Below are 18,984 nucleotides of genomic sequence, written 5' to 3'. Positions count from 1 at the left end.
TGAGAAAAAATTCAATGGCATATCAGACTCTAAAATGTTCCAGGGCTTTGGAATCTGCAAACATTTCAATTCGATGACTCATGTAGAATTTAAAGAATGTATAGTTTGTTTGTTTAAAATTTTTAAAAATTACCTTGTCAAAGTTTAGACCTAAACCTTGTCAAAATTTAGACCTGAATTAATTGCTGTGGCATGACTTTGGGTCATTTTCAACCTAAAATAAGGCGAAAATAAGTACATAAATAAATTATATGCTTCTTTGTCTATTCTATGTTAACATTATGACCTTCATTGGTTAGTTTGACCAGAAAAGTTTACTGGTATTCACTTGATCAACCTCTTTAGTGCACCTTCAAAAAGCTTAGCATTTCTTTTCCATTTTATATTGCCTCTACTGAGTTTTATCATCACAATACATAGCCTACATTTTTAACTGGTGGACTGTCAATCACACTGTATTGATCCCGTAGGAAACTTAAATGTTGTTGTAACTTATGCGAAGCTGTTCAAAGAGTTATTCTAGATCCTGACGGATGTGGGCAGGAGTTATCGTCTCTTAATGTGTCTAAATATCAAAGAACAAAACAAAAAACAGATTATGTTACATCAGATCTAGGATAGCAGCTGCGCTGGCATGTGGATATTTATTTCCCTCTAGTGGTCACATTTTGGAAATGCGATAGTCATTTGCCGATATTAGATTGTAATAAACATTACAATACCTCGTAAGGTTTATTTACATACGTTTTATTAGTGTGAATCCTGTTGGCATTTATTTAACATAAATTTACAGCTTTTTATTTATATGAAGCATTAAAAATACAACTATATACGTGTAGTTTTAATAGACTAACTTAACTCGTTCTGTTTTTTAAAGATCGGATTTATTTGTTAAGCAGACGAAGTTGTGTAAAAATAGCAACAAAGAGTAATGTAGCATCAGTATTTTGAGCTAAAACGTGAGAAAGTGGAACGAAGTACCTGGGTGCTTAATGTTGTCACATCCTAACCCCTCCGACTCGACGAACAGGCGGTGGTGTTTGAGACTGACAGGACACCGTCACTACTGTCTGAATGACCCGGCCAGGGTATAGTCAATGGTAGTATGACATGAACGAACAGCATATTTGAGTGTTTAACTCCAGACTGAGAATTTGAAGAACTCTTCAAAACGAAGTTACGTTAGCCGAAGCTATTTGTTGTCACAAGCTAGCATCCCCTGTCAAGCTAGCCACTAGTAGGTAAGCTTAGCCGGTTAGCTGACCAGTCTCTCAGCGGGACCTGTGTGGACATTACTAGTGTTAGACCATATTATTGGCCGAGACACTTTTGCCCCCCTATGGTCTCACTCCGCTAGCTGCTTGTGCCAAAATGTCCACGACTTCGTTGGATAAAGAATTACAGGAGCGACTGAGAGAAGCGTCTGCCATCGGGGATATCGACGAAGTGCGGTCGCTGGTGGAGAGCGGGGTGAATGTTAATTCACAGAACGAGATCAACGGGTGGTAAGTGTTTCTAGTCAACTACCGCAGTTTGTGACGGACTTTTGTTGCGTTCAGCTTCACCAATTGAAACCCTCGTAGGAGTCACTGAGCCAAGTGCGTCGTTGTAGGGATAAAAATGGTCAGTGTTATCCTATTAGGCGACACTAAGCCTGTTAACCAGTCAGCTTTACCCCTTTTGCTTATCCGAGCCGTAGAGCTCCGAGACTGTCGAAATGCCCTTTATCACTCTGCAGGCCAGTGGTTAAATTGGCGCGTTGTTGCTGTGAAACGACAATAACATCACAACGGATCCAAAAGGATAACATGTTCAAGAGGGAGGAAAAATCCCCATGAGGGAGTGAGTCCTTCAGGGCTGGTGTCATGTATGTTCAACCCACTTGTCTCTTTAGCAGGCCTGTGTAGAACTTTGTTATGTTGAGATTGAGTTAAAGGAGAGCTGCGTGTTAAGCTGGTTCTTGAGGACTATTCCATAAAGGCTCTGATCAGAGCTAGATCAAATGTAATAACAGGTGCATTTCAATAAATTAGATTAAAAGTTTTATTTCAGCAATTAACATGGAAATGTTCAAATTCATTTCAAATACTTATTAGACAGAATCCTATTGCTAGCAGTTGTTTTTCTTTTAATCGCTGTTGTTATAGATTACTGATTATATGAGAAGTTAGTAATCAGAAGGTAACTTCTGATTATATGAGAAGTCCACTTCTCATATAATCAGACAATTACATAAGCAGTGTTCACAGTAACTTCTTAATTATGTCTGCCAAGCTGGCTCATGTGGAAGTGTCTCGGGGACGACATTTTTGAAACATGTAGGACGATGTTCTCAGATTTATATCTATTTAACAGTGGGTATTGTGGTGACTTTTAACGTTTGCATAATTCACACTGTACCTTAATCAGAGTTGAGTCAAATTTAATAGCTACAATAAATTGCAGCTCTTTCATCCTGATAAGACGTGTGTGTGTGTGTGTGGTGTGTGTGTGTGTGTGTGTGTGTGTGTGTGTGTGTGTGTGTGTGTGTGTGTGTGTGTTACCAGCTCGTATCATGGATACGTCTGTGTGTGGTGTTCTTGAAACCCCTGCAGCAGAGCAAGTCTTGTAAATCTTCCCTAAACCCTTAAATATTCCTGTTTGTGCACTTTTTCTACACACTACTGCCAACCAGTTTCTTTAGGAGTGAACCTTTGTGGCAGCAGTCTTCCCCATGATGATAAAAATGTTATATAGACAACAAAAATGTGAGGAACTTAAAGTTCCACATTTTAAATGAAAAAACTTATTCTGCAAAACAAAAAGTTTACCAAAAAAAAGTGTACAATATAAGTATCAAACTATAGAGTTCTCAAACACTTCTGGTAAACTACATAATACTGACCAATAACCCCAAAGGATTAGTAGATTTTACTTGAAAGAAAAATAACAATATGTATCTTCGATTTTTGTATAGAATCATGTTAAAGTACCTCCAAATGAAACTTGAGCTAATTGATTCTTTATAGCTTGGAAAGAATGGTTACATTGCAATGTGAGCTGCTTATTATTTTTTATTAAATATGATACTTTTAGTTTTAGTTAAGAGATAACTCGTCAACACTGCACCATCTGGATATATTAGATTTTCAGGTTTTATGTTATAAAAGCAGCATGTTTGTTTTTAAATAAATGTAGACATACATTTCTTAGACAATTTAACTAAGAACCTGCAGAGCATGAATGGATGGAAAAAGCTGTTTTCTTTTCGATTTCTTCCACCAGGACATGCCTGCACTGGGCTTGCAAGAGGAACCATAAGCACATCGTGTCCTACTTACTTGGTTGTGGAGCGGACAAAGAAATCCTCACGGCTAAAGAGGAGCTTGCCTCTCAGCTTACATCTAAACCAGAGATCAAGAGACTCTTGGGAGGTTATATCTCATTTTATGTTCTTCTTGTTCTTATAATGTTCCAATTTTGCTATGTTCTGTTAAAACCCATGCCATTATTTGTCTAAATCTGTCTATTAAAGTATCATCTTTGTCATTATGTCAACCCCTTTAATAAATAATGATTGTTTGTGCACTTTCATAGTTGAGGTGGAGGAAGTGACTGAGGTGAAGGAGTCTGAGTTACCAATCATCCCAAATTACCTGTCCAACCCACCCTTCATCTATTCCAAGATGGACAATAAGTCAGAGATCCTCCAAACCCAGCCCCTCACACAGAACGGCTCCAGAGATTACACTGAAGACACACAGAGTGATTCAGCGTCGCTGTCCTCCACCGATGAGCTCCAGAAACCCCAGAGCATGGTGTGTGACGTGCCCGCCCCTTCACCAAACCCTGTCGTCAATCACAGCCAACCTCCAGCTGCTGAGTTCATTCCTGTGCCTGAGCAAAATGGCGTGTTGCCCAGCCTGGCCTCGTCCCACAGTCACTCTGTTGTGAGCCACACTGTGCCTATTGACCTCTCAGTGGAGCCTCACTTGGTCAACCATGCCGACTACCCTCACATGGTGGCCCACAACGGTACTGTGAGTTCACCTCCACTGGCCTCTCCGCGCCCAAGCTTGACCGGCGGCGGGGCCGGGGGCACACAGGTTCAGGCTCCAGTAGCCAGCGCGAACCCCACCATGAACCGGCAACAGTCTATTCCACAGCAGCTGAGCTACAACCAGGCCAATGGGCCCATGCCAGCATTTCAGCCTTTCTTTTTCACCAGCACCTTTCCTGTTAACGTACAAGGTGGGTTAAACTACTACTTGTTTGTTGTGTAGTTTTTACATCAACAAAATACTTAAGATTCCACTTGTTGAAGCAGAAAAGACTCTTAGTGTTTGTAACATCACTCACTGTGACCTTTGACCCCCACAATAGAGACAAATATGCAGAGAAGTTTATCTGGTCCAACAAGGTTGCTTTGTTAGTACATGACTATGATAATCTGGTGACGCAATTCTCCTGATATCCTATTGTGTCTGTTAATTAAGCCATATTGTGTGCGTAATGAGGAGATATCTCTCGCTCTTTTCTTTCAGAGTTGGTTCTGAAGGTTCGAATCCAGAACCCAAATGCACGGGAGAACGACTTCATTGAAATAGAACTGGATCGTCAGGAGCTCACCTATCGTTCCCTCCTGAGAGTCTGCTGCCGCGAGTTGGACATCAGTACTGAACATGTGGAGAAGATCCGCAAGCTGCCAAACACCATGTTAAGAAAGGTACAGCTGACAGAGATGTGTTGTGCTGCGGATTATATTTTGATGTATCACTATACTTATATTGTGAAAAAAAAATGCTGTCTGCAAATCAAAGTGTGTGGAAATTAGAGCTGCAACCAACAATTAATTTAGCAATTGATTATTCTATTGATTTATTGGATAAAAAAAAAATTCTGCTGATTTCTCATTTAATCATTTCAGACTTTTTTGTACAATATTATAAATACATTCAAAGTTACAAATATTTCAGTTCCAATTTTAAATAAGAAAATACACATTTTATTAGCTAAAATGCATTAATAGCATTCCAGCATTTCATGTTTGGTCATTTGGAGGAAAGAATCCATCTATAGCAACAAACATATTTCTAATATAAGTTTAGCCCTTGGTACTTGTCTTGGCATTGGTATGGTGTTAAGCTAATTTGTTGATTAATTTCTGGATTGTAATTGGATAGCTAAAGGTTTTTAATAGGACTACAAAAAAAATTAACCAGTTGCATCTAAAATTATACCACCTGGCAAGCATCCTGAATGTCTATTAAATGTTAGTAATATTACCGCAGTGACTCAGCCTTAATTTCAAAACTTTTTTACTCTCCTGTAAAAACCAATCAGCTTAAATTGTCCTAATTTAAGTTTTTGTGAAGATTGGCAGCTCATAACTGAGAAACTTCAACCACCCTTTGTCAGAACAATATGGTCATTAATGAACTGGTATTTTAATAAGTCAGGAATTTTTTTTATTTCAACCGATTTGTCCTTCCTGTTCAGGACAAGGACGTGGCACGGCTGCAGGACTTCCAGGAGCTGGAGGTTGTGCTGGAGAAAGCAGAAGGCCTGTCCCTGTTCTCTGGTACGGGGAGCCTGACAGACAGGCCCTGCTACAACATGAAGGCCTCTCGTCTCACTTACTGAAGCAAACCCAGAGCCAGAGGTCTCCTTCACGACGACGGGCTTCTGTAGCTTCCCTCGAGCAACCTCAGATAGTCACCCTGCCCATCTCCTTTGTTCCAGCTTTGTTCAGCTTTGATGTTCGGCCAATATTTCAGCTGGGATTTGTTTGTACAACTGTAGCTATTGTCCTCCTCCTGTCCACTTCTGGGCCTGCTGCTGCTGTTGCTGCTTTAGTGTATCCGAATCAGTTCCAAGTGAAAGCTGATGCATGGTATCCTGGAATATGTGCAACATATTTGACCCTCTTTTTTTCCTCTTTATCATGCCCTCCCACTGCACTTTGTGCCAAGGAGTAAGTGGGTCAACAGAGGGGGACGTTGGCTTGTCTTCCTAACAGGCTGGATTCTGCGATCGCCTTATAAGGACAAGTTTTTATTGTGGAAAACTGGCCAAGAGGACATCAGGAAGGATTAACATACGATCTTCATCAAACCTCCATGCCGGATAAGCTGCAGCACAGTGGATCACACAGCAACTTTGGTTTCTGACAGAATGAGCTACAGAGTCATATCCGATAGTCTTGGTTGTGCACACATGCTCTTTGCATAAACCATAGTGTCTTCTCACAGAAAATATCTTTTATTAGCCAAATGAAAGCAAAGTTTATCTCACTTAATTAGGAGTTGTCCATTTATTGACCTCAAAGAAACATATATTCTCATCTGTATCCTCTCAGAGACGATTTAAAGAAAACTTATTTACTGTTTTTGAAATAATTCCACTGTGCTGAAGGAATAACACAGGAGCTATGTTTTTTTTGTTAGTTTTTTTTTGTTTTTTTTTAAACATAACACTACATTGCTTCTACTTCTTTAAGTTCAGCAGCCAGCCCTGTTTTAAATCATACTTCAGTTTTCAGAGCAGAGCCACATCTTGCATTCTGGTGGCAAAGCAAATGTGTACGAGGTTTCAACTTAAAATGTTTAAATCCTGCCCTGTGTTAAATATCTGTCATTGCTGTCAATTTGTTTAGTGTCAATTTAGAATTGAGACCAAAAAATATAAATAATTAAACCAGACTAGCCAGCAAAGGCGATAATGTCACTAACAAACCTATCACTGCTTGAGAGGAGAATGTAGCTTTGTTTTCATTTTTGTTTTCTCACAAGTGCTAAAGGAAAACACCGATTTCTGTTTTCTTTTGGAACTTGGCCATAATATTCTTTCTTGGTGTTGAGGACTACGCATAATCAATATCTATCATAAGGCTACAGTTTTGCTGTTCAAAGCCACTCTGGTCCTGTTTTTGAATCATTATTTTAGAACTAACACTTGCCTTTCACACTTTTTCTAGCTTGACAATTTAAAAAGTTCACTTCGAATTTGACTTGAAGAATATCTTGAACACTGAGAAAGTACATATTTACTCTAAAGACACACTTGTGTTAGATAGCGGATTTGTTGACGCTGCCTATGTTAACATGTTACTGGGGCTCCTGTTTAAAGTTCAGTGAATGAACACTAAACATGTCTTACAATCAGCATCTTACCTTGTGGTGAGAGTTTAATTTTCTGAATATACTTGAGCCTCTAACTCTGTTTTAATTTGGGTTTTAGGTAGTGTTTGTGTATATTTCATTTTTTTACCAGCTAGGCCTGTTTTTTGTTTGTTTGTTTTTGTGTCAAAAAAATCTGCAGTTGTGCAGGAGTTCATCAACGAAAGACCCAAAATGCTTTTGTTGGAAGTGCAATGTGAAGGAAGAGGAACACGTTTCAGTAAGAAGAGAGGGACGACGTTAAGAGAAGTAATGCCACGTGACAAGCTGGAGCTTGAAATAACGAAGCAGACATTGTGAACTGAAACAATTTATGCTAAATGAAGTTTGCTTTTTTTTTTTTTTTAAAGAAAATTCGATTTTGTGAAAATGGGATGCCTATGTTGTGCTTGTTGGTTGCACATTATTTCAAAAAACAGAATACAGTTGGAATTAACCTATGCATCCAGAGTCTGATATTTTTATATGCAGTAGGACCTGTATACATGTACAAATAATCTATTAAATAGGCACTCTTAAAATTGTGATTTTGTTCTGGAAACCTTTAACTGTTCTTTGATAAAGCATGGTAAATGAAACAATCTGTTTTCCTCATCCTTTATTTTAATTGGACCGTATCTTATGTTTTTGTCTAGTTAGAGCAGCCTGTGATAACATGCAATGCTTCTTGTTTTCCTTTTCATCCAGACAGAAGATTGATCATTTTTGAGTAATTCCCAACAACCTAACGTCAACAGCACTGCTGGGATTTTTCAACGTCGCTTTGTTCAAAGTGACAACAAGCTCAGAGTATTTTTAACAATGTTTCAACTATATAGATAATGATTATGATCTGCATCAGTTTTTCAAACAAATGCGAAATTTCAATTAATAGCTAAAGATTTAAATATATAAAGATTTAGAATATTTTGATACAAAAATACCATTTATATTGTGTATTTTTTTAAATCTACACAGTCAAATTTAATCACACCAGCTTAAAAGAAAGCAACAAATTTACATTTCTATTAATGTTTTGTGCCATTGTTCCTGTTAGCACAACCATTGTGTTCAAATTTCAACCAGTTGATTGTTGATTTCAACTGAAATTGTAGAATTGAAGCATTTATGAGATTCAGCCCAGGCAGTTTATTAATATTGTAGGCCCTTTTGTTTTATAGCAGGGTGATGCTTTGTGTCAGATGGTTCATTTTTGTTACAACAGAGTAATAATGCTAAACACACAATAGCTGGTTTGGGAATAGATGCAACAGACTAATATTAAGCTACAGTGCTCATAATTATTTTTGAAGACCTGAGCATATTAGAAAGGTTTGTTAAATTGCAGGAATTGCGCCACCTTCCAGCTCCAGGGTGCCCTGCATGTCACATGCATCTGCACAACAGCCCGCTGTTGTGTTATCCTGCAATGATCTTGTAGGACATGAGGCTTTGTTGTGTTCCCTGTCCGACTTAAAGAACACAAACAGCATCTACTGCATCACTGCTGTATCTGTGAAATGAAGACAATAGTGTTCATGCGGTGACCAGATGTCCAGGTGATGCAATCTGCAGAGGACAAATATTACAAAATCTACACAGAGTGTTGCGAGTACTGCGCCTTCATACAAAGGACAAAGCTATGCATGGCCAGTTTTCTGGCCTTGTTGTGAAAAAAGGTATTTCTGTTGGATGTCTAGACTATTGTGGGGAGTAAGCTTATAGCCGTACTGTAGCTGGATGTGTCCCTCTCCTTTGTTTTGAAATTAGACACTTTAAGCTTAAAATGCACTTATAATACCTTTATTGTCTTGAACCAGCTTTCCAGACATCCAGCACAGGGAGTAGAAGCAGTGGATCTACTTGCTCAGGCAACATTAGTTGCAAGTTGATTTCTTTGTGACTGAGCACTGTTCAAGTCATTCTCTTAACAGGTTGAAAAGAATTTCCCAACAAAACTGTCCTGAACAACAAAGAAAATACATTATAGCTAAAAGAAAAATGAGAAATCCTCATTTTGCTCATTCCTCTTTACAAAACTGTACTAAACCCCGCACAGACTCAGTGTCTGATCTACGATTGCTCACAAACACGGTGAAGGTCAAAGTCAAGGTCTAATTGCAGACAATACATGACTGAAGGCTGATAGACCGGCCCCCATGAGGGGTCCCACATGTAGCTTGATTCAATATGCTACATGCCCTGTAGCCTCAGTGTTGACAATGCTGGGAATGCAGGGTCTTGAGGGGTGAAGGTTAAGGGTGGGGGGCCTAACGGGAGAGGTGGGGGGAACAAGTGGGTGAGTAGACAGTGAAAACACAGCTTGACTGTGTTTGCACATTTGCAACCAATTGAACTTGTATATTTGTGAGCAGTTGCACTTTCCTACAATGAAATCCCTGTCACCAATGCATATCAGCAGCTAGATAAACACATTTTGCTGTCATGGCTGATGATCCTATACTTCCTTTTTATGTCCATAAATGACTTGCCTGTTTACATGTGAATTCCCTCACAGACAACAGGGACCAGACAGAGAGCGCAGGGTTTGGTCTGAAGATGACTGGGCCTCATTAGAAGCAGCAGGGGTTCAGCTTGGGAAGCATAATATCCATAACTCCAACCGCACCCTGCATGCACACAGTAACAAGTATTTAAGGTTTAGCACATCACTATAGAAAGACATCCACTTGGCAATGGATGGAACAAATTCATTTCTAAATGGTCTGAAACATTTATGTTTGACAAAAGAGCAGAAATCTGTAAGAGGGAAAAAAAATATATATAGAAAAAAGACATGTTTGAAAGTAATTGCAAACTAATTTTTTTTTCTGTTTTAAACAAGCTGAAGCGTTCACACCAGCTGTTTGTTTTGAAGTCTTCTCTTCCAGGAATTGCTTTTTGGGGAACAACACCATTATTCATAGCACGACTTCAAGCTGTCTGCACTACTTGTGACTTCTTGCATGTCAATATTGTGCTATCAGATACTAGCAGATGGTGTCTATAGTACTCCATTGTTGACTGCTGTACACACTTCTTAAAGTTTCTGAATAAGAAAAGATAGGACTACTATTAACAACATATTTTATTTTGAGGAAATAAACTGCAGCTAGAATGGACTAACACTAGAGACCTGGTAAATTAACAAGGTTTTGATTGTTTTCTGTTTGCATGTACAAGCTTGCTAATGTGTATGACAAGCTATTTTGTGTCAAAAATCTTACCATTGTTGTGAAAAAAAGTAGCGTGAAAATCACTGACAGCGTAAAAGCCGACTGAGTGCTGCATTGTATGTCATGCAGCTGCTCAACAGAGTCATGTCCATAAGGGCTGAAACAAACAAAGTGTTGTAGCTCTTATGAACATGACAGAACTGGATTCTTTTAAATTTTCCATCATGTGGAACATTACTTGTTACCATGAAATATGATACCATGGTCAGGTTTTTCACCACTTCTATAGAGTCCGTATTGAAAGTAATGATCTCAAAAATTCTTCATCAGGCTGGTCGAAACTGTAAGGAGTTTGACACTAATTTCTTTCCATAAAGACCACCTATTTATACATGTGTGTTTAATGCTGGTTTGATTGCTTTTGGAAGTCAGAGGTGAAAATATCATCACACGGAGTTTAGGGCATTCAAATCAGGGGGTTATCTATGATGTCTGCCTGCAGTCGTGTTTAAATAAATCTACCATTCAATGAAAATGCAGAAGTCAATCAGTCAAAATCCTACAGAGTGGAGAGAATTTTGGAGTTATATATTGCTTAGACAAACGAACTAAATATGAAACTGCACAACATAAAGCATATAAAAATAAACACATGATCTTGAGATTCCACAGGGTACTTGTTTAAGGAATTCATTGAGCATGCAATTAAAAATAAAATGATAATAAGTCTATTGTTATGCAAGTGTGTTATAGGTTTTCATTGTAAAATAAATCTAAAGTGAATCCATTTTCAGTTTAGTATATTCCAAATGCTTTTTTTAAACTCATGAACTCTTAGTTTATAAGTAGTTCAATGTAACATTCGGAGACCTTTGAAGTAAAAAACAATTCTTCCACTGACTTTGCCAGCTAAGGGTTAAGGCTGCAGCAGGTGTCTGGCCAACTCTTCATGAAGCAGCAAACTTTTTTTTTTTTTTTAATTAAGTTGATCATGACTGTAACGCAGCTGGGGTTTGCTGTGCGAGCAGACGGGCCACTGTAATTCATGTAGCCATAGCTGGAGGGGGGGTTCGCTCAGCACCGTCAGCCTCAAAACCGAACCCTTTCTGCAAAGCGTGGAGCAACAGCCGAACCTGAAATCTGTGCACGTCGGGACCCAATCAGGCACGCTCGCTATTTTTTTGAGATTCCCTCATGACATTTCTGGCAGCTCGAAGACTTTTATCGACGTTGCACTTTTGTTAAACTCATCGGAGCGTCAACATTTTTGATTCCCCCTCCACCCCCTGCCTCCCCACCCCGCCTCTGTCGAGATGTGGTGGATGCTGTTTCCCCGCTGGATCTGGTTTGTTCTGGGACATTGCTGGACTGGACTCCTGCACGCGAACTGCCGGGTGACAGCGATGCCCATGATGTCCGCGGCGAAGGTGGTGTACTCTCACGCAGGTCTGTGTCCCAATGACCTGAACCCCAACCTGTGGGTGGATGCGATGAGCACCTGCATGCGGGAGTGTGAATCCGACCAGGTGAGCGCAACCCAACACAAACTCCAGATATTACGGTAAATCAAAAGTGCCACATAATTGACATCATGAGAAGGAGTTGAAAGTCTTTAGAGGTTATATTGGAAATCCAGAATCACAAACATATTCTGATCAAATAAATAAATAAATACAAATTTCAAATGATGTTTTGAAATTTTAATTCAACCATGCTGTTTGTTATTAGATGTTAAGTTACTGTGCATCGTTTCCAAATGAGCCCTGTTTCATTGTGCACCATAAAAATGCTTCCATTAGTTAAATTTTTTTAATTCTTAAAGTAAGAGACCGGATGACCCCAGTTTCTGGAAATACTGAGTTGGATTAATCAAACATGACAGTGTAATAAATCTTGTTAATTAATTTCCACATCATTAATTTGAGTGGGGGAAAAGTCCCTCTGACATCTATCTATCTATCTATCTATCTATCTATCTATCTATCTATCTATCTATCTATCTATCTATCTATCTATCTATCTATCTATCTGTCTGTCTGTCTGTCTGTCTGTCTGTCTGTCTGTCTGTCTGTCTCTCTGTCTGTCTGTCTGTCTGTCTGTCTGTCTGTCTGTCTGTCTGTCTGTCTGTCTGTCTGTCTGTCTGTCTGTCTGTCTGTCTGTCTGTCTATCTATCTATCTATCTATCTATCTATCTATCTATCTATCTATCTATCTATCTATCTATCTATCTATCTATCTATCTATCTATCTATCTATCTGTGTCTGTCTGTCTGTCTGTCTGTTTGTTGTTTAATTTACCATTATACCACTGCAATAAGATAAATATTTAAATGATTTTTCCACATCATTTTTAGTGTCCAAACACAATGTTTTCCTTTCCTAACTCCAGGACTGTGAGCCATTCGAGAAGTGCTGCCCTAACGTTTGTGGAAACAAGAGCTGTGTGGCGGCACGCTATATAGACATAAAGGGCAACAAGGGCCCCATTGGCATGCCAAAGGGCGCCACCTGCGACAAGTTCATGTGCACTCAGCAAGGCTCCGAGTGTGACATCTGGGACGGCCAGCCTGTTTGTAAGTGCAGAGACCGCTGTGAGCGGGAGCCCCACTTCACGTGTGCATCTGACGGCATGACTTATTATAACAAGTGCTACATGGACGCAGAGGCCTGCTCCAAGGGTGTCTCAATCACTGAGGTCACCTGCAGGTAACATGTTAAGTATTTTAGACATTTATTTGCCTGATTCGTGAGGTAAACGTCTTTTGCTTCTGTCATCAAAGTCTGAATAATTTTATTTCTCTTGACTTTTTACAGTGCCTCGCAAAAACCTTTCTTACCACTTTTAAGTTCTTCGCATTTTGTCACATTACATTCATAAACATTGGCATATTTGGGGATGTCATGTGAGAGAATGTCAAAAAGATTATAATAGTGTTTTTTAAAAAGTTTGCAAACAACTATGTGAAACGTGTGGAAGGATTGTGTTTTCAGCTGACACACCAAAACAAAATCCAGTTAACCAAGTGCCTTCAGAAATCAAGTAATGTATTAATAAAGTCCTACTGTGTGTAACTTACTCTGTAATTCAGCTGGTTTGTGAAAGCCTGGAAGGCATGAGGGAAAACATTACATAACAATAAAGTCATGCAACAACACAGTGGCGTCAGTAGTTTATAAAATACCGATACAAGATTTGAACATCTCATGTCATTTCATATAGCTCTATTCAATGCAGCATCCAAAAAACTGACTGCCACAAAGCACAAAGATCAACAGGTATTATTTATTTTTGCTAGGCACTGTAAAAGTAGTGTATATATCGCTTGCCATTTAGCACTGACTCACTATCTCATCTTATCTACCTACAGGTATCACCTGTCCTGGCCAAACACAAGTCCAATCCCTGTGGAGACCACATTACATCCCACTACCGCCCTTCAAACCACCATCCCAACCGACATTCAACTTCCTGTCATACACAACTCACCCATCAAACAGATTGTGTTTGTGGGTGAGACGGCCAGCTTCTTGTGTGAGGCATCAGGAAAGCCACAACCAGAAATCACCTGGGAGAAACAACTGAAAGGCAAGGATAATGTGATAATGAGACCCAATCATGTACGAGGTAACGTTGTGGTGACCAACATTGGTCAGCTGGTCATATACAACACCCAACTTCAAGATGCCGGAGTCTACACTTGCACAGCGAGAAATGTCGGGGGAAGCGTGTCGTCACATTTTCCCTTGGCCGTGATCAAGAGAGAACCGAGAGGTAAGAATGCGGAGGGGAATAATACCAACCTCCCATTCCCACCGGCCGAATGTCTCAAGAGTCCCGACACAGACGACTGTGGAGAGGAAAGCATAAGCTGGTACTACGAGCCGAAGAGGAACAACTGCTTCACCTTTACCTACAGCCAGTGCAATAAAAACCAAAACCACTTTGACACCTATGAAGCATGCATGTTGTCCTGTGGGGGGGAGCTGGCTGCCCCTTGCAGCCTACCAAGCCTACAGGGACCTTGCAAGGCTTATGAGCCTCGCTGGGCATACAGCAGTACCCTGAAAAAGTGCCAGTCCTTTGTTTACGGAGGCTGTGGTGGCAACGAGAACAACTTTGAATCTAAAGAGGCCTGCGAAGAGATGTGTCCCTTTCCAAAGAACCACAACTGCAAAGTGTGCAAGCCTCGAGGCAAAATGGTCTCCAGCTTCTGCAAGAGTGACTTTGTGATCCTTGGGCGCATGACTGAGCTGACAGAAGAGCAAGAGTCGGGGCATGCGTTGGTGACCGTGGAGGAGATCTTGAAGGATGAGAAGATGGGTCTAAGGTTCTTCGGCAAGGAACCTCTGGAAGTCACCCTTCTGAACATGGACTGGAACTGCCCCTGCCCTAACATTACCATATCTGATGGACAGCTGATCATTATGGGGGACGTGCACAATGGGATGGCCGTCCTGCAGCCCGACAGTTTTGTTGGCTCCTCCAGTAGTCGCAGAATCCGAAAACTGCGTGAGGTTGTCCAAAAGAAAACTTGCGATTTCCTCAAAGATTTCTCTTCAACCTAATATCATGCCAGCAATATAGCTCCTTCGTGCTTGTTTTCAGGTTGCTTTAAACTCCTGTGACCTCAACAGTCTGTCTGACAGCCATTTTTTTAAATTCACTTTTTCCCCCTTGTTCCTACTTTTCTCAAAAGATCTTAGAAAACTATTATCAAAACGTATTTACGCTGAGAAAAATATTTAATATTTTATCCTAACAAATCATATCTTGTATGCACTAACATTATTCAGTTAGCAATATTTTCATACAGTTATTATATGCCTTTTGTTTTGATGGGTGTTTTGTACTGTTCCTATTGTGACAGCTGTCTTTAGCGCTTAAAGGGATAGCCTGGGTGCTGTGGAGATTTTAAGAGGAGTGGTGATCTCACCTGGTGTAGACAACTCTCTAAATATGGTTTGAGAATTTATTATATAATATTTTTATAAATTCCTAGAAAAATTTTCAGACTACAATTTCATTCAAAGTGAGGGATTTCAGAAAGGTAAGATTATTACTGCTCCTAACCTCTTCACCAAATAGCCTAAATATTCACTTAAGGGGAATGTCAAGTAGTTTTGAAGTGAGGTCTTGATAAAAAAAACAGTCATAAGTAATTAATATCTTACATCCTGTAGATTGCTCTATATGTGCCTTCACTTGGTAGAAATATTGTTTAGTAAAGCCTGAAGGCTAAGGCTAATGCTAGTTTGAGATAAGCTAACACCAACCTGGACTTCTACTGTCTTAAAGCAATTCTGATGTAAAGTTATAAAAGAATCGTTGCAGTTTATGTACGCACTATTTAGTTCACCTTTAATTTAGATCCACATTTGTATTGGTCAGAAACCCAAACCTTCATTCTGCCTCGTTAGTTTCAGAGGCTGAACACTTCAGCTCATACAAGAGGGGCTGAGACCGAAGCAAACTTTGACCGGCTTAAAACATGTAGAATTTCAAAAGCATATTTGACGTTTATGCTATTCTATAAACCTTTAAGCTTCAGTAGTTAAATTATGGAATAGTATAGCAGCATAAAGTTGAATTGAAATAGCACTCATTTAAACTGTTCTAATATTTTTTTTTTCCTTTTCACAACACTTGACTTTCATATTCTGGGAAGAACTGCTTTAAATGTTCAGCATGTTTCTCACAGGAAGATCATTGGTGATCATCCACCTCCTACCTCCATTTCCTGTGTAAATAATCACCCACTTGAGCGTGAAAGGCAGTGCAATGCCATGTAACAATGGTTTAGAGGTTCATAAAATAGCATCTAAACTGCTAGGATCATTTAGAGGCTTCGGTTTTCTGAAAATAACAAGAATCGGCATCGGTTTTGCCCCCGGCCCCGGATGTTCTAGTTGTTAGCTTCAATATTTAGCACTACCTTGTCTGAACTGGTGCAACGAGACTTATGTACTGTCTATTATAGTGATTTAAAGGCATAGCAGTTACTGTAAGTACACATGCCCTTTTATTAAGTCTGTGACCTGAGTTTTTTTACGCTGGTAGAAGTCCACTTTTTTTGGACCCATTTGGGACTAAATATTATGAGCTCAACCTCTGGAGTCAACTAATCTGGATCTTACACAATCTGAAGATATCAGAGGAGCTTATAATGCAGATAAATTGCTTACTTTTTAGAACTGCTTAACCGAACCTCGGATTAAAATTCCTTCGCTACCCCTTTGAGATCACAATCATGCAATACAAAGCCTCAGTTTGTCTGCCAGAAACAAATAAGCTCTTGGGTTCCACTTTTTGTGGAATCACTGTGTTTCATTTACAACACTGAATATGTTTATGGACTTGTTTTTGTCATATTTATTTTTCTTTATCTCTATCTTAGGACCTTGTTAAATGAATATATGCAGTACAGAAGAATATGAATCTAATTACTTACAGAGCATTTTTTATCCTTTATAGCCAAGATTAGTAAATAAATAAAGATGATTTCTGAATTAACTCTGTGCTCCTCATTTTTGTAGCATCAATCCTCAGCTGAAGGGAAAAATATTCAAGCAGTTTGACAATTTGCTCCAGGGTTCTTTTAAGACGTCCTTCCATCCACATCCTCCTCCTTTGCTCTTGTATTTAACACTCACACACTCGGGCTCTTGTCTGGCATTAAAGTCTGAAGCAGGTCACATTCCAGCCCAGCTGTGGTGGCCTGCCGAGCTGTGTGTGTTGTGTTGTGTCTGGGTTTGGGGCCCTCGCATAGCACACACCCCGCCGGCCGTCCATTCGCGTTGTGCGGCCTCTTTCATGTGTAAGAGGCCGGGGTGAAGGGGATACGGAGGAGGAGAGGGACGCTGGCTGATTCTTTTTCTTTCATTCAGTCTGCCGGTCACATCTGTGTTTGGAAGACATAATAGAAAACAGAGAGCTGAAAGGAAGGAGAGAAAACCATCAGGTGGTATGAAAGGTTATCAGTATACATTTCTACACTTTTATAAGATCTTCACAAAATCCTGGTATCTCTGGAGCTTGTGATGCAATGTGCGCTGAAGCTCATTAAAAATCTGTCTCAAAGACCAGCTGAGCATACATTAAGCAAGAGCTAACTAATGCATGTTGTCTCCCTTCCCCCTCTGAGCTTTATGTCTCCTGTTCTTGAGCCTGCTTCCTCAACCGTTTGCCTCCTCAGATCGACAGACGACCAGACTTGGGAGATGAACTTTGACCTTGTTGATGAAAAGGGGGCCGCGGATGAAAAAGGTCACTTTCATTAGAACTGTTGACAAGTGTTAAGTAACTGGCTGCCCTCCAGACTGAACTCCATGGAGCCTCCTTGATGTTCTACGAATCACAGCCAGCTGCTGATTTCAGTATCATGTTCACTTGGAGACCACCAAACTGGGCAACCTGCCAGACAGACTAGAATAATAGCCCAGAAAGTTGCAGGTACACACAGGGAGCAGAAGCAGTAAAAATAACTTAGTATTGAGAAAAGACATTTACTTTCCTTTGAGATACAAATGTTTTTCACATCACAGTAGCTGTCCTCTGATAATAAAACTCAGATCTAAGGATGCCAGCTGTAAGGTTCACTCGAGACTGTTCTAGGAGTTACTTATGCATCAGACAAATACAATACAAGGCCATTATTACTGTGTATTATTTTTACTAAGTGTCAACAGTGCTGCCAGTCAGCTGTAGAAGGAACTTTTCCTTTTAAAGTTTGCTCTATTTAATTTAAACTGAATGTGTCAAGAAAAAATAGAAGTAATCCGCATTTTGCTTACAATAATACTGACACCCTCACAGCTAGAAGTTTACACACATTTCCTTAATATTTGGAAGAATGTCATTTACCTTCCACAATCTTCTTCCAATAATTTTCTGAGCTTTAAGTTAATTCCTTGGGACAGAATTTGTGTAACATAGGGGGTTTTGGTGCCTTGCTCGAAAACACTTTTTTCTCCCACAAATATTCTGTGGGATTGGAACCAGGGCTTTGTGATTGAAACTTTCAAAACCAAAACCTATTTAATGCAACCATTAATGGCATCCACAAGATGGCAGTACTTCACAATGAAAGTAGACTGTTTTGCGACAGAGTAAAAAATATTAACCTTTTCTTGCTGATTGCAGAGTGGCAGTTGGTTGCTTTTCACAAATTATGATTACCACAGAAAATTGATCAGTAGTAGATATTTAAATCGCACACTATCAAAGCTTTGAAGCTCATTTTCTTATGATTTTCTGACTTCCTGTCAACCACTTCCAAAGTCCCTCCACTCAGAGAGAGTGTCATACGCCACTTGAATGATTCTTATAGCTCTCAGCCAGATGGTCTGATAAATTGTGGTTGGTGGAAAGGATGAAGTCCTACACAAAATAATAGGCACAATAAGACATACACACACCCCTCCACACACGCACACACACCCACACACACACACGCACTCAGACACCAAAGCAGCTCTGTGCAGCACAGCTGGTCTGTATTCAGGCAACTAAAATTGACAGATGGAAAGAAACACAGAAAAGGACACAAATATGAACAGCTATTCGTGTTTGTGCTAAATTTTAAAGATCAGCATTTAAGTCATTTAAAATGTGTCACAACCCGGTGTATTGCGTGAGTGGGGAGCCGGATGTGCTTTTACATGCTGGAGCCCTT

The 18,984-nt window shown here is 39.8% G+C and overlaps 2 protein-coding genes across 3 annotated transcripts; both read left to right on the top strand.

The window, feature by feature from the left end:
* Positions 1 to 927: 927 nt before the first annotated feature.
* ankrd40 (ankyrin repeat domain 40) lies at positions 928 to 7,738 on the top strand. Of its 2 annotated transcripts, none has more exons than XM_055035229.1 (5): positions 928 to 1,505; positions 3,265 to 3,413; positions 3,577 to 4,230; positions 4,524 to 4,705; positions 5,479 to 7,738. In XM_055035229.1, the coding sequence occupies exons 1-5, from the start codon at positions 1,372 to 1,374 to the stop codon at positions 5,620 to 5,622; spliced, it is 1,263 nt and encodes a 420-aa protein (XP_054891204.1). In that variant the 5' UTR covers positions 928 to 1,371; the 3' UTR covers positions 5,623 to 7,738. The 2 variants fall into 2 exon arrangements, with proteins under 2 accessions (XP_054891204.1, XP_054891205.1); XM_055035230.1 differs by lacking the exon at positions 928 to 1,505 and adding an exon at positions 1,625 to 1,867.
* Positions 7,739 to 11,554: 3,816 nt separating this feature from the next.
* On the top strand, positions 11,555 to 16,781 carry wfikkn2a (info WAP, follistatin/kazal, immunoglobulin, kunitz and netrin domain containing 2a). Its single transcript, XM_055035227.1, has 3 exons — positions 11,555 to 11,838; positions 12,702 to 13,018; positions 13,681 to 16,781. Exons 1-3 carry the CDS (start codon positions 11,626 to 11,628, stop codon positions 14,876 to 14,878), a joined length of 1,728 nt encoding a protein of 575 aa, XP_054891202.1. The 5' UTR covers positions 11,555 to 11,625; the 3' UTR covers positions 14,879 to 16,781.
* Positions 16,782 to 18,984: the final 2,203 nt, after the last annotated feature.

Source organism: Poeciliopsis prolifica, unplaced genomic scaffold (assembly GCF_027474105.1).
Source record: "Poeciliopsis prolifica strain line A6 unplaced genomic scaffold, Auburn_PproV2 SCAFFOLD010, whole genome shotgun sequence".
Lineage (NCBI taxonomy): Eukaryota > Metazoa > Chordata > Actinopteri > Cyprinodontiformes > Poeciliidae > Poeciliopsis > Poeciliopsis prolifica.
Note: the sequence above shows the minus strand (reverse complement) of the source record. Positions and strands in the feature narration are given on the sequence as shown.